The following is a 12,798-nucleotide window of genomic DNA, read 5'->3' as shown; positions in this document are numbered from 1 at the left end:
ATGAAAATCGGTTTTGAAATGGCCGAGATATTCAAAAAGAAGCGAAACAAGGCAATGCTATTACAAGAAGGGTTCCACTTAACAATTGCTTTGTTTCGTACATCTCAGCCATTTCAAAACCCCTTTTGATCAAATAAACTTTGAATCTCTCTTAGAATTATATGCTCTTTCATATTTAATAAGAAAAAAAATCAGCATCAAAACAAGTTGGAAACCTCAAGTCCCATCTCAACTGAAACTGTACTATCCCTTTAAAGTGTGGGCCCATTAGGCAACAGGACACTGGTGATTTGAAGAGCCACAAACACACAAAATGTAATTGAACCTGTCCTTTTACTGTATGTTGCAATTGTAACGTTCTGCAACATAACTACACACCAATGGCTGTGACTGATTTGATGCATTGCTGTGTTTGGCACAAGACTAGAATTAAAGCTGCACAATACAGTCATGACAAGAAAGACAAAAACACAGCTAATTTTCGTCCTGAATACCTCTTGGTTTTAATTTTATAACAAAGTCGAAAATATACAGCGTTCAGTGCTTGGCACACTGTTTACCAACATCAGTTGCCAGATGACGATCGAGAGACATCCACACTGTCCTTGGAAATTACAATTCAATGAATATTTACACTTTTACAATTCACTCCTACAACACACACATTAATATCAAGGACATTATTCATACATGTGCCATCGGCCTTGGTCTCGACTCGAATGGGAGTGCAATCATCAGGGTTTTTTTTTTTTACATTATAGGTAAAAAGAGAGGACATTGTATACAGAAAGTCCCCCCCCCCCCCCCCCCAAAAAAAAAAACAAAAAAAACAATGGACAAAAAAAAAAACCAACAACAACAAAACTTGGCCATGCTGGTGACAGTATGTGTATATACGACCTTGCATCACAAACCCACAAAAGAAACCATATTAACTCTTTATGTGCCACGTTCGCACGTGTGACTCAGTCGATGGCGTGCCAACTTCGCATATTCTGCTCAAATCTACTAACCCGCCCACACCGATCGATAAATCGTCAAATGCCACAGGACAATGAAAGCTTTTCTCGCGCTTTTGTGCGTCTCACTTATAGCCTGCATATTTTGTGGTGAATGACTGTCAAGCAGTTTTCCCTAATTGATTTGCATGTCAATTCTAAGTTTCTGTCACAGTTTTGTGTGCAAAAGTCATGCCTTTACTGTAATTTAGCCACCGGTCATTTGAACGAAAAAACATCATCGATTTGCCATACAATTTTAATTGAAGCAAAGCTTGGCATTTTCCGTACAACTTTGCTCACTTCATGTCCAGCCTAACAGAAATCTATAAATCAAAAGTTACATTGATTTGAAAAACAGAATGATTTTTCAAAGCATGACTACATTGGTGTCTCAGAATAATGTGGCACACAGGGGGTTTCCACCATGGCACATAAAGAGTTAAATTCTCAGAGAGCAGATTGTTGGCTTCAAACTTGCATAAAATTGTAATACATCAAGATTGGAGGCTCTCTTTCCCTCAAATTCATGAATGGTTGAAGGCTGCTTTGGGCTGCCTAAAAAAAAGCAAAGCACAAAATCTTACAGAATTCACATCATAAAGTTCATGAACAAGGTGATCGTGCAGGAACACACAAAAATACATGAAGAGTTTGTTTGCAAAAACCAATAAGTCCATTTTTGAAGATTTGAAGTACGGTTCCTGTCATGAAGTACAAAATAATACCTTTAAAATGATATATTGGTCACTACATATAAAGGTACATTTTTGAAGTTATGGTCAAAAGAAGCAAATAGATGTTCTTATTATTCTCTCTATTTTTCTTGACCTTTAATCGCAAATATCTCCATTTGGCAAATATGGACTTATCGGTTTTTGCAAACAAACTCTTCACAAGTACCATTGAAAAAAAAAATAGAAAGCAAGCCTACTAGAATTTCATGTTTGTATGGTGAAGGATCTCTGAATTTCATTTTAATTTGTTTGCTTGTTTTCTTACACAATATGGCACTTTTGCAGAAGAACATAAAACCCCTTAATTTAGGAAATATAATGCATTAATACAGCCATTAAGAGAGATGCAATTTCTCCACACTGACCAAAAATTGTACAGAAAGGCAATTTATACTGCTGAATTGAAGCTATTTACCCACCTGTGGGTAATCTGCATCAACATTTCACCTGTTCCACAGTTTGTAACAGTTACAAACTTCTCTGCTTCTTACTCTTTTCCATCATAATTATCTCGGAATTGGTGAAGATTTGATTCAGTGGAACTTTCATTTAATACAGCATTGATGGTACAAACATCTCAAGTGTGCAGAAACACATCATGACATAGCACAATGGTGAATTACATGTACTTCCGAGATATCTCAATATTGCTTTTTCCTAGGACAATGTACATGTAATAAAGTTAGAGGTACCATATTATTTTTGCAGCCCTTATGTAAGAAACATAACATGGCTAGGAGAGAGCTCTCTCTGTAACATATACAGGATACACACATTTGATGGTACAATAATACATACTGTATGGACCCAGGGCAGTGAACCCTTTGTGTACTTCAGTGCTGATTGGCACAGAAAACCCCATAGCATTGTACACACTGTCCAACGTCCATGGCACAGAAAGAACTAAAGGGCTTCCTGGAATCAAGACACACTCGAGAGCTGTATCGCATCGCCATTCATTCTTTCCAAGAACTGTAAGGAACTGGAATTCCCTGTCGTCAGAAATTGTTTCAGCGCCATCTGTGGGATCATTGTGTAACCGACTAATGGTTGATCACAGTGGCTAGTTATTTCCCTCAAATTTGTTATGTGATGTAAATATCTGTAAATAAAATATTATAATGTAAACAGCACAGTCTGCAAGAATCTTCAGCCTATTGAAGGAGGCAGACTTAATCAGAACTTAAGAGGAAGAAGAAGAAGAAGATTCCTTCCGCCACCATTCCCTTGCATTGAATTCTGCCCAGCCTTCATTAACAAAAGTTCTATAAGAACAAAATTTACATACACGCAGTGATAAGTGATACAGTAAACCTCATCAAGTCAACTCCAAAGGGCCTAGAAAATATCCCTCCACTTACGTGAATTTCAAAATACAAAATTAACATGTTCATATGGGTAGAATTTCCCTAGAACCAAATTTTCAATGTAGGCGGGGTCAACTAAGGCGAGGTCAACTTAGCTCATTGACTGTATATTTTGTGTGCAATATCAAGTGAATTACTGTCAATATCACCTCCATTCCTCGCTGGGGCGACAAGACCTCGTATCTACAAAATGTCAAATGTTCAGGAGAGCCAAAAAACATGGCGGCCAAAGCACTGTGGCAAATGGGATAGCCTTTCCTTTGACGTGCCGTGATGGCTTCATTTTTGGAGTAGGACAGATTTGGTCAGGACATCACTTGACCCATTATTTGACCATTAATTGAAAAAAGTCATCTTCACCAAAATTGCAGATACAAGGTCTTGTCACCCCGCCAGCAGTATACATTTAAAACAAAAAAAACAAAAAAAACAACCTCCTCACAGATATGTTTTCTGTGTGACGAGCAGCCTCAAGTTAAAACTCTCCCACAGCAAGGCCCCTTGCACTAACTCTTTCTTTGACTTCTCTGAGCCTGGACGTGTAACATCAGATTTTGGAACTCGCCTGTCTAATAACTTGCAGGGTCTTAAACCTTTTGTGTACATTGTACTTTAAATGCAGGCTGGCACTGAAAACCATTAATTTACCTTCTGTACACACTGACATACTGTTCAGAATACTCGGAACAAACAGGATGAATGTGATCTAGAATTGCTATCCATAAGAAAACCTCTCCCACTGCTAAATGAGACACTAGGCTCATTCTTTCCTCTGTTGTCCCACATGAGTGTCTTACATACACTGTAGGTTCTCAAAAGTGTCTGAAGTAATGTAAAAGCTGCTATTTTCATGAGAAATTAATACGCAGGCATCACTTCTCAGCTGCAAATTTGCAATATGGAAAAAAGAAATCACACCTGATATTGAATGCATTATATCTGAACAGGCATTAGCGTACCTACCATAGCCTCAGAATCAACTCGTGAAAACGTCTCATGAATAATTATGTTTGTGACCTCCTCATTCGCGAAAATATCTGTATGCCATAATAATAACAGCTTTTACTGTATATTGTTGCATTTTACTTAAAGGAGAAGGCTAGTAACTGGTCTGTGGGAATTGGTGGAAATGCTCGGAGATGATTGTTCCAATCCTTATGGGATTCATTCAAGAGTAGGTTATATATCTATTGTTGTGTGAAAATTATTTTCTTCAAAATGGTCTCATACAATTAAAGAAATGTGCAACTTAATGCTATCCAGGTTAGCGTGCCTGGTCAGTGATGGGGCATTAAGCTGCATATTACTTGAATATTAGACAGTTCTGAAGTAAATAATTTCCACACAAGAATAGATATATAATGTACTCTTAAATGAATCCCACAAGGATTGGAACAATCATCCCTCGGCATTCGCACTGTTTCCCACTGATCAGTTACTAGCCTTCCCCTTTAAAATTAATAGAAAACTTACAGACACTTAATAGTACTGGTAGAGGAGGGATTTTATCCTTTTATTCAATGGGTGACACTCAACACCTGAAATTTTGTAGGGAAGGAAAAACTTGCATGAGAGAGAATAACCACACAAAATGCTATTACAGTTGAAACCTGAAGACATCAGGCCATCATTATGACATTTCTATATGACATTCCTATGGAGAAAATACTGTATACGCTATAATTTTCGCGTACATAAATTTTCGCGAATTGCCGATGTCACACATTTTCGCGAGTGGTTAAATTCGCGATTGGGGGACCAGAGAAAGTATGAAGTGGCAAAGAAAGTGTGAATTTTCAACTTACTAGCATATAAGAATGATACTAGTTATACACTGCATGAAAAAGACTTGCCAAACTCTGCGAACTAGTAAGTTAGAATTCAACATTTTTGAAGTGGTTAAGTCCATCGCGCTAGATTTCTGACGAGTGGTCCCCTTGCGATAATGGATTGGCTCTCTACAGTATTCGTAAGTAGACGTGGACGTGCGTAAACAAGCTTAAAGCCAGTATGGTCTGTTCGGTAAGCCGTGACATGGTATTCTAGTACTGAAATGTTCGTATCATCAAGGCAAGGGATTCATTTTGGAAGGTAATATTTTCACGTGTTGTTAATTTCGCGAATAGCTCCCGACTCGCGAAATTCGCGAAAATAAAACCCCCGCGAAATATATAGCGTATACAGTAGACCATTCCTCATCATTCACATTATTGAAATACACCACAGCAAGATATACATAATCTGAGACTTAAAATGCTATGAATGAAAAGAATCAAGTAGCCGGTATTATGATACATACAGATTAGGGTAAAACGAGAAATGTTTGCCTACATTTTAATCTCGCAAATTTCGCGAGCGCCAAGATTCGCGAAATTGAAATGCACGCGAACGTTCTTGTCTGCACTATATGCATTGAATGCAAGTGGCAGTTCGCGAAAATGTCAGGCCGCAAGAAAGGCCGTCGGCTCCAATTCGCGAAAAATGACTGGTTTTGGAATTGCTCATTTGTTTCATGCCTGCAGATAGATCAGGAGTGGTAAGGCCTTATTCAGGGCAACATACACGTAGCATACCCATGAAAGAATATGTGGTGCACTGTTAAGCTTTCTACCACCCAAACATATTTTTCCCCTCTTATCATGATCTGCATGTCATTTAATCAATGCTAACCAAGCCATACACAATTTCTATATGTTGTAGGCTTCCTCACTGAAGTTCTTTGCTTATACCTCACATACATTTACCATCATGAAAGTCAATGCCACTTTTATTCTTTGTAGAATACAGCTGGCATCAGTCTATTCTCCTTGATCTTGCAATTAATGTTAACCTGATTCTGAAGACATAAATACAGACAGACAGACAGACAGACAGACAGACACACACACACACACACACACACATACACACACACACACACACATGTACATGCATAGAAAACCCTGAAATGTGAAAGCACATTTTTGCATTACTGAAAATGTGTCGTTGACCAAACGGTGTGTCATTATCACGGCCTTTGAGAGGACAGTATGTTACATTGCAACAGAAAACCCTAATAGGCGAACTTAACTCAACACAGAAATTGCTTGGTAATAAGGGCAGCCATATAGGGGCAAAAGATGAAGGACCTATCATGTGATTGCCATGAATCAACTCCTGGCATGGCTTACCATGCTAAAACTCACAGCATGGCATCTTTTGAGTACAGTAGGACCTCGATTATCTGGCCACACAGGGTCTGCTCTGATTGATGTCACGACTTGTCGAATGCTGCGGCTACATTGTACTGCAACCACTACTGTGCACTAAGTGCTAGTGATAAGTACAGCACCAGCCTTTGACATCGTCTCACGAACTGACTTAAAAATTACAGTCTGCTGGGACGATTGGAATATGCCCCATTGGGAATTCGGCATGATAATGGTTAAAAACGTTGTTTTTGTTTTTGTTTTGTTTTGTTGTTTTTTTTTGGTTTCTTTTCTTCTTTTTTTTTGGGGGGGGGGGTGTTTTTTAGTGAGATTTGTCACTGAACATTAAAAAAATACCAGTTAGTCGATGTTTTGGATAACAGAGATTCCAGATAATTGATGCCAGGATAATCGAGGTCCGACTGTACTTATATAACAACCAGGTGAATATAGGATGATGACCATGTCCTTAAAACTGTCTTTCTCTGCCAAGCTAAATAGGTAAAAGTATAATTTTCCCAAACACTATATGACTGCATTACTCTCTTCTCCTTCATGGGAGAAAATGAAGACCTCGATGCAAGACGGATTCCCAAGAGGCCTATGACGACAATGTTTCTTCTCGAGTAAGAAATCAGAAGCCTGTTCAAATATTTGCAGCATTATATCTTTGTGGAATGAACAGCTTTTGCAGCTGTCATTGGAAATTCACTTTAAATGACTACAATCTGCCAGCTGGAGTTCCTGAACACTTGCCTACCCTAGTTATTAGTTGCCTGTAATTAAAGGCTTATTTCGATTTCTCAGCCAGAATAAATTACAACTTTTGGCGAAATATCTCCGTAAAGTGGATGAGAATACTCCTAGAGTTCATGATAATGGTCTATTTAAATATAGCGGCTGTATTTGATATCAAAGATATCACACATCCAAGACTGTCAATTGAAAACTACAAGGAAAAAAGGTGCATCAACACCAGTCGTAGGCAATAAAATGAAGGCTTGGTACTAGACATGGGTTGAGGTACATGTTGTGTGTTTGTGATTAGCAAGGCTGGCTGAATGGGTTGTTTTGGGTCTGAGCAACAGCAAGTCATCACACACTACAGCTTGGTAGTACTTCAGGGAGGATGCATGTCATGAAGTCTCAGTATACAAAAGGAACAAAGAGAAATGTGAGGGAGAGGGTTACGACCATGTCATTTTGTCAGAGGTTAATGTTGACATCCTTCTGTGATCGTTTCACCACAATCTGATGCATGGATGGTTCCGGGGCTGGGAGCACCAGGCCAGGGGGTGTGAGAGTCTGCATCATCAGCGGATTTGGGGGGCTTACCGCCACATTAGGAGGATCACCACCAGCCGGAGGCTCTCCAGTCGGGGAAGTGGTGCTGTTTGTCCCAAGATTAGGGCTAGGCACTGAGTTTTGTTGGAGTAGAACCATGTTCGTTCTGCCGGGCGAAGTTCCTTGAACTTGTGGCCTTGACGGAGTTGACGGCTTTACAGAGGAAACTATGATCGCTGCCGGTGCTGAAGCTCCCATACTACTCACATGTGTATTCATCACAGGGGTTCCTGAAACCATGTGCATTGTTGAAGTCGGTGCTTGTGGCGCATCTACAGAATGGACAGCCTTGACAGTCACTTTGTTGGGACTCTGTGGCACCATTTGCAGCTGCATGCTTGCACCAGGACTCGCCTTCTGGGCTGTCACAACTGGCGCCGCCGCACCCGTGGTTTGGTTGGTGCCAGCGACCGGTATCAGCACCTGAGGGGAACCGTCTGTGGAACACTGCTGGAGGTGGAGCTCCGGCCGGCTGGTGCCGGGCTTCTGCACATACACCAGTTTCCACTGCTTGTTGTTACTGTTCACCTTGAGGTTGGTCGGCAGAACCAGCATCTTGGTTGAGGTTGCATTAGCAGTGGCACCGCCGGTAACACCACTGGTGGTACTGCCAGTAACACCACCGGCGATACCACCTGTCACTGCACTTTGCCCTAACGGGTCATTTACACGCTTGGCACCGAGGACTACACCTTGTTGAGTGGATGAAGAGGTCTGTACTGATACCTGAGGAACGGCTTTACTCGGTACAACAGTCACACCACCAGGCAAGATACTGCTGGTGGCTGATGCAACATCATTTGTCATGGATGATGGCAATGTCACTGCTACTGATGAAACAGTTTGCACCTGCCAAAAATAACAAAACCACATACATATGACAATGCATTCCAATTCATAAGAAACATATGACATCTGAAAACATGAGCACAGAATAACCAAAAAACAAAAAACCAACAAAACATAGAATTTGAGAAATACAGCAAAATGTAACGTAACACAGACAGATATTATGTAACTTACTGCAAATTAATTGATTTCAATGTATGATTATAGATAGCAAATTCAAAGCTTTGGGCAATGATAAATGTTGCATTTGTGTATACATGTACACTTACAACCATCATGCATTAATGAAATGAATATAAGCTGGTGCAACATGCTATTAGAAAAGCAATTACCGGTTAGTACAATTCTCCATAACTCACTAACTGTGCGTGCTGTCATGAACACTGTCAGCTTTTTGCCATAGAACGATAATCATTGAGACTACTCCCGGACGCAACTTGAACAGTTTAATTAACTTAAGAGGGCTCCAGGTAATAAGGAAACTCTTTGAGGCATTACCAAATAAAAAAAAAAAAAACACTGTAAAAGACAATAGATAAATGAAGAAAACAAAGCTGAACCGCTATAAAGCAAAGAGCAAAATCCAGATGCCTACTGCAAATGACTCAATAAGCATTGTGATCCACTATTTAAGAAACAAATAAAACAAACAAACAAAATAAAACAATGAAAACAAACTGCTTCAAAATTGAGCAATCTGCACACAGTGGCCATGTAGAATCAAATCTCACGGAACACACTTGTGATAAAAAGATTCAACACCAACCCTCCGAAACTTGTTATTTGGGACCCAATGGAAGATTGCTATACATAGATTTTCGACAGAAACACGTATCTGCTATTTAAGACAGATGAATTTAGCAGTACACTCCGTCATAAAGCCTCAAGCCATTCTCCTTTGTACTACTCTTGTGTATGGCTCAATCAATCAGTGATAAATGAATGGCATGAGTCGCTGACCAGCTTACTTCCAAGGAGTCTACTCAGATTGCTGTATCAACGCACTTGCCCACTTACCCAAGGGCGAGTAACGCCCGTTACTTGTCAAGTAACATCAACCGCCACTGGCCTATGAAAAGAGAGTTTTTACTAGATGACACAGTCAGCTGCGCGATGCAAAAAGTACCCACCCTTAAAGGTACTGCGTCCTTAGGCTCATTGTGCTTATACAGAATGGACAGCCTTGACAGTCACTTTGTTGGGACTCTGTGGCACCATTTGCAGCTGCATGCTTGCACCAGGACTCGCCTTCTGGGCTGTCACAACTGGCGCCGCCGCACCCGTGGTTTGGTTGGTGCCAGCGACCGGTATCAGCACCTGAGGGGAACCGTCTGTGGAACACTGCTGGAGGTGGAGCTCCGGCCGGCTGGTGCCGGGCTTCTGCACATACACCAGTTTCCACTGCTTGTTGTTACTGTTCACCTTGAGGTTGGTCGGCAGAACCAGCATCTTGGTTGAGGTTGCATTAGCAGTGGCACCGCCGGTAACACCACTGGTGGTACTGCCAGTAACACCACCGGCGATACCACCTGTCACTGCACTTTGCCCTAACGGGTCATTTACACGCTTGGCACCGAGGACTACACCTTGTTGAGTGGATGAAGAGGTCTGTACTGATACCTGAGGAACGGCTTTACTCGGTACAACAGTCACACCACCAGGCAAGATACTGCTGGTGGCTGATGCAACATCATTTGTCATGGATGATGGCAATGTCACTGCTACTGATGAAACAGTTTGCACCTGCCAAAAATAACAAAACCACATACATATGACAATGCATTCCAATTCATAAGAAACATATGACATCTGAAAACATGAGCACAGAATAACCAAAAAACAAAAAACCAACAAAACATAGAATTTGAGAAATACAGCAAAATGTAACGTAACACAGACAGATATTATGTAACTTACTGCAAATTAATTGATTTCAATGTATGATTATAGATAGCAAATTCAAAGCTTTGGGCAATGATAAATGTTGCATTTGTGTATACATGTACACTTACAACCATCATGCATTAATGAAATGAATATAAGCTGGTGCAACATGCTATTAGAAAAGCAATTACCGGTTAGTACAATTCTCCATAACTCACTAACTGTGCGTGCTGTCATGAACACTGTCAGCTTTTTGCCATAGAACGATAATCATTGAGACTACTCCCGGACGCAACTTGAACAGTTTAATTAACTTAAGAGGGCTCCAGGTAATAAGGAAACTCTTTGAGGCATTACCAAATAAAAAAAAAAAAAACACTGTAAAAGACAATAGATAAATGAAGAAAACAAAGCTGAACCGCTATAAAGCAAAGAGCAAAATCCAGATGCCTACTGCAAATGACTCAATAAGCATTGTGATCCACTATTTAAGAAACAAATAAAACAAACAAACAAAATAAAACAATGAAAACAAACTGCTTCAAAATTGAGCAATCTGCACACAGTGGCCATGTAGAATCAAATCTCACGGAACACACTTGTGATAAAAAGATTCAACACCAACCCTCCGAAACTTGTTATTTGGGACCCAATGGAAGATTGCTATACATAGATTTTCGACAGAAACACGTATCTGCTATTTAAGACAGATGAATTTAGCAGTACACTCCGTCATAAAGCCTCAAGCCATTCTCCTTTGTACTACTCTTGTGTATGGCTCAATCAATCAGTGATAAATGAATGGCATGAGTCGCTGACCAGCTTACTTCCAAGGAGTCTACTCAGATTGCTGTATCAACGCACTTGCCCACTTACCCAAGGGCGAGTAACGCCCGTTACTTGTCAAGTAACATCAACCGCCACTGGCCTATGAAAAGAGAGTTTTTACTAGATGACACAGTCAGCTGCGCGATGCAAAAAGTACCCACCCTTAAAGGTACTGCGTCCTTAGGCTCATTGTGCTTATAACAAATACGCGACACGACAGCTCAGCTTAGATGCAACTTTCGCAGGTGCAGGGTATGCGCATGACATCGTAAATGATATCTGTCATTCAGCTGCGTCAGGACCTAGGAGAGCGCTATTTTGGCCGTCTAACCTTGTAGGTTTGAGTGGAAGCAGGACGTGAAGCTCGTAATAACCTGAAAATAGCACATGACACTGAAATTTCAAACTTCTGTACTGCCTACTGAAAACTTTTTATCGTGACCGAGTTCATGCGCTTTATGCCTATACTGGCAAGTGAGAGGAATATCTAAGGTCACACATTGCCACTGTCTACCACTTTACATTAAACTGAAAGGGAGTTTTTTTAGGCTTTTATGTCATTCACCAACCCCCTGCCAAAAAAGTGACTTCTGCGCTTTAGTCCTTATCATCATTTGAACTATCTTGTTGGAGACACTTTCAACACACAAGAAAAGTCCTTAAAAACATCTTCTAAAAGGTAGTAGAGTTACATTATGTATTTGTTCTTTCCCCTGACCCCCCCCCCCTTTCTCTTTGCAGCAAACTGGATTATACAAGGATGTAGAAGAACCAACAGGGCCTTGTGAATTACAATGGTTTCTTTCTTTGCAAAGCCCCTCTTTGCTTGCATAATAACTGATTGCAACCATCGAAACTTTCACAGATCTATGTTGAATGAGGATATTCCAGAACTTTTATGAGTTTTCTTCGATGTCACTGAAACTTGTACTGCTTCTATTACAACTTACTCTGTTCTGTGATGCGTTATCACGAAAGCCATACTTAGAATGTCGGGAAAATAATTTTTTGGTTTCTGGCATAATGAATTTGTCAGATGCTAAGCTTTGTATTCATATACAATTTGCCGTACTTCATTACAAGGACAATATTTTATGATAAAACAAAATTGAAAAACTAAAAAACTGTATGGTTATATTGCCAAAGTTGCCTTTATGAGCTGTTTTCTTCCTTTTATCATCTTTCCGACTTTATATGGGTAACATAATGACGCACCACCTAATCAGCTGTAACAAGGAGAAAATTTTTCCTTCAATTAACTTTGGTTAGTTCAAAAAAATGTGGTGGCACCTAATACTAGAGAGCAATGTTGGTTAGTTAATGTTGCATATGAAATGAAATGGGTTTAAAATACCAAACAGAGATGCATTGTGAATGCATTGTGAATGAGGTACCCTTTAGTTTCTCATTGAGGAAAAGTCTTAGAAGCAATCCTCATATACTACTTTCTGCACATAACTTATAATTGAAGACCTGAATATAAGAATGACCAAAGTGCAATTTTTGGCCAAATTCAGTTTGACATGGGAAACTGTAGCTTATGCATGGACTCATCTTGTGTATATTATCCTAATTACCCCCGGAAGAGTCTGAAATGAATGAA

The 12,798-nt window shown here is 40.0% G+C and overlaps 1 protein-coding gene across 1 annotated transcript in view; it reads right to left on the bottom strand.

The window, feature by feature from the left end:
• Nucleotides 1-7,496: 7,496 nt before the first annotated feature.
• Nucleotides 7,497-12,798, bottom strand: part of LOC139722435 (uncharacterized) — a 32,352-nt gene continuing 27,050 nt past the window's right edge. The window contains exons 16-17 of the mRNA XM_071633732.1: nucleotides 9,654-10,226; nucleotides 7,497-8,483 (exon numbers count right to left, since the gene is read on the bottom strand). Of these exons, the coding sequence (XP_071489833.1) occupies nucleotides 7,497-8,483; nucleotides 9,654-10,226 (1,560 nt within the window). The remainder of the gene's footprint in view (nucleotides 8,484-9,653; nucleotides 10,227-12,798) is intronic.

The sequence above is a fragment of the Diadema antillarum genome, unplaced genomic scaffold (genome assembly GCF_040938485.1).
Source record: "Diadema antillarum isolate AM-2024a unplaced genomic scaffold, OU_Dant_1.0 scf00000014, whole genome shotgun sequence".
In the NCBI taxonomy this organism is placed as follows: domain Eukaryota; kingdom Metazoa; phylum Echinodermata; class Echinoidea; order Diadematoida; family Diadematidae; genus Diadema; species Diadema antillarum.
Note: the sequence above shows the minus strand (reverse complement) of the source record. Positions and strands in the feature narration are given on the sequence as shown.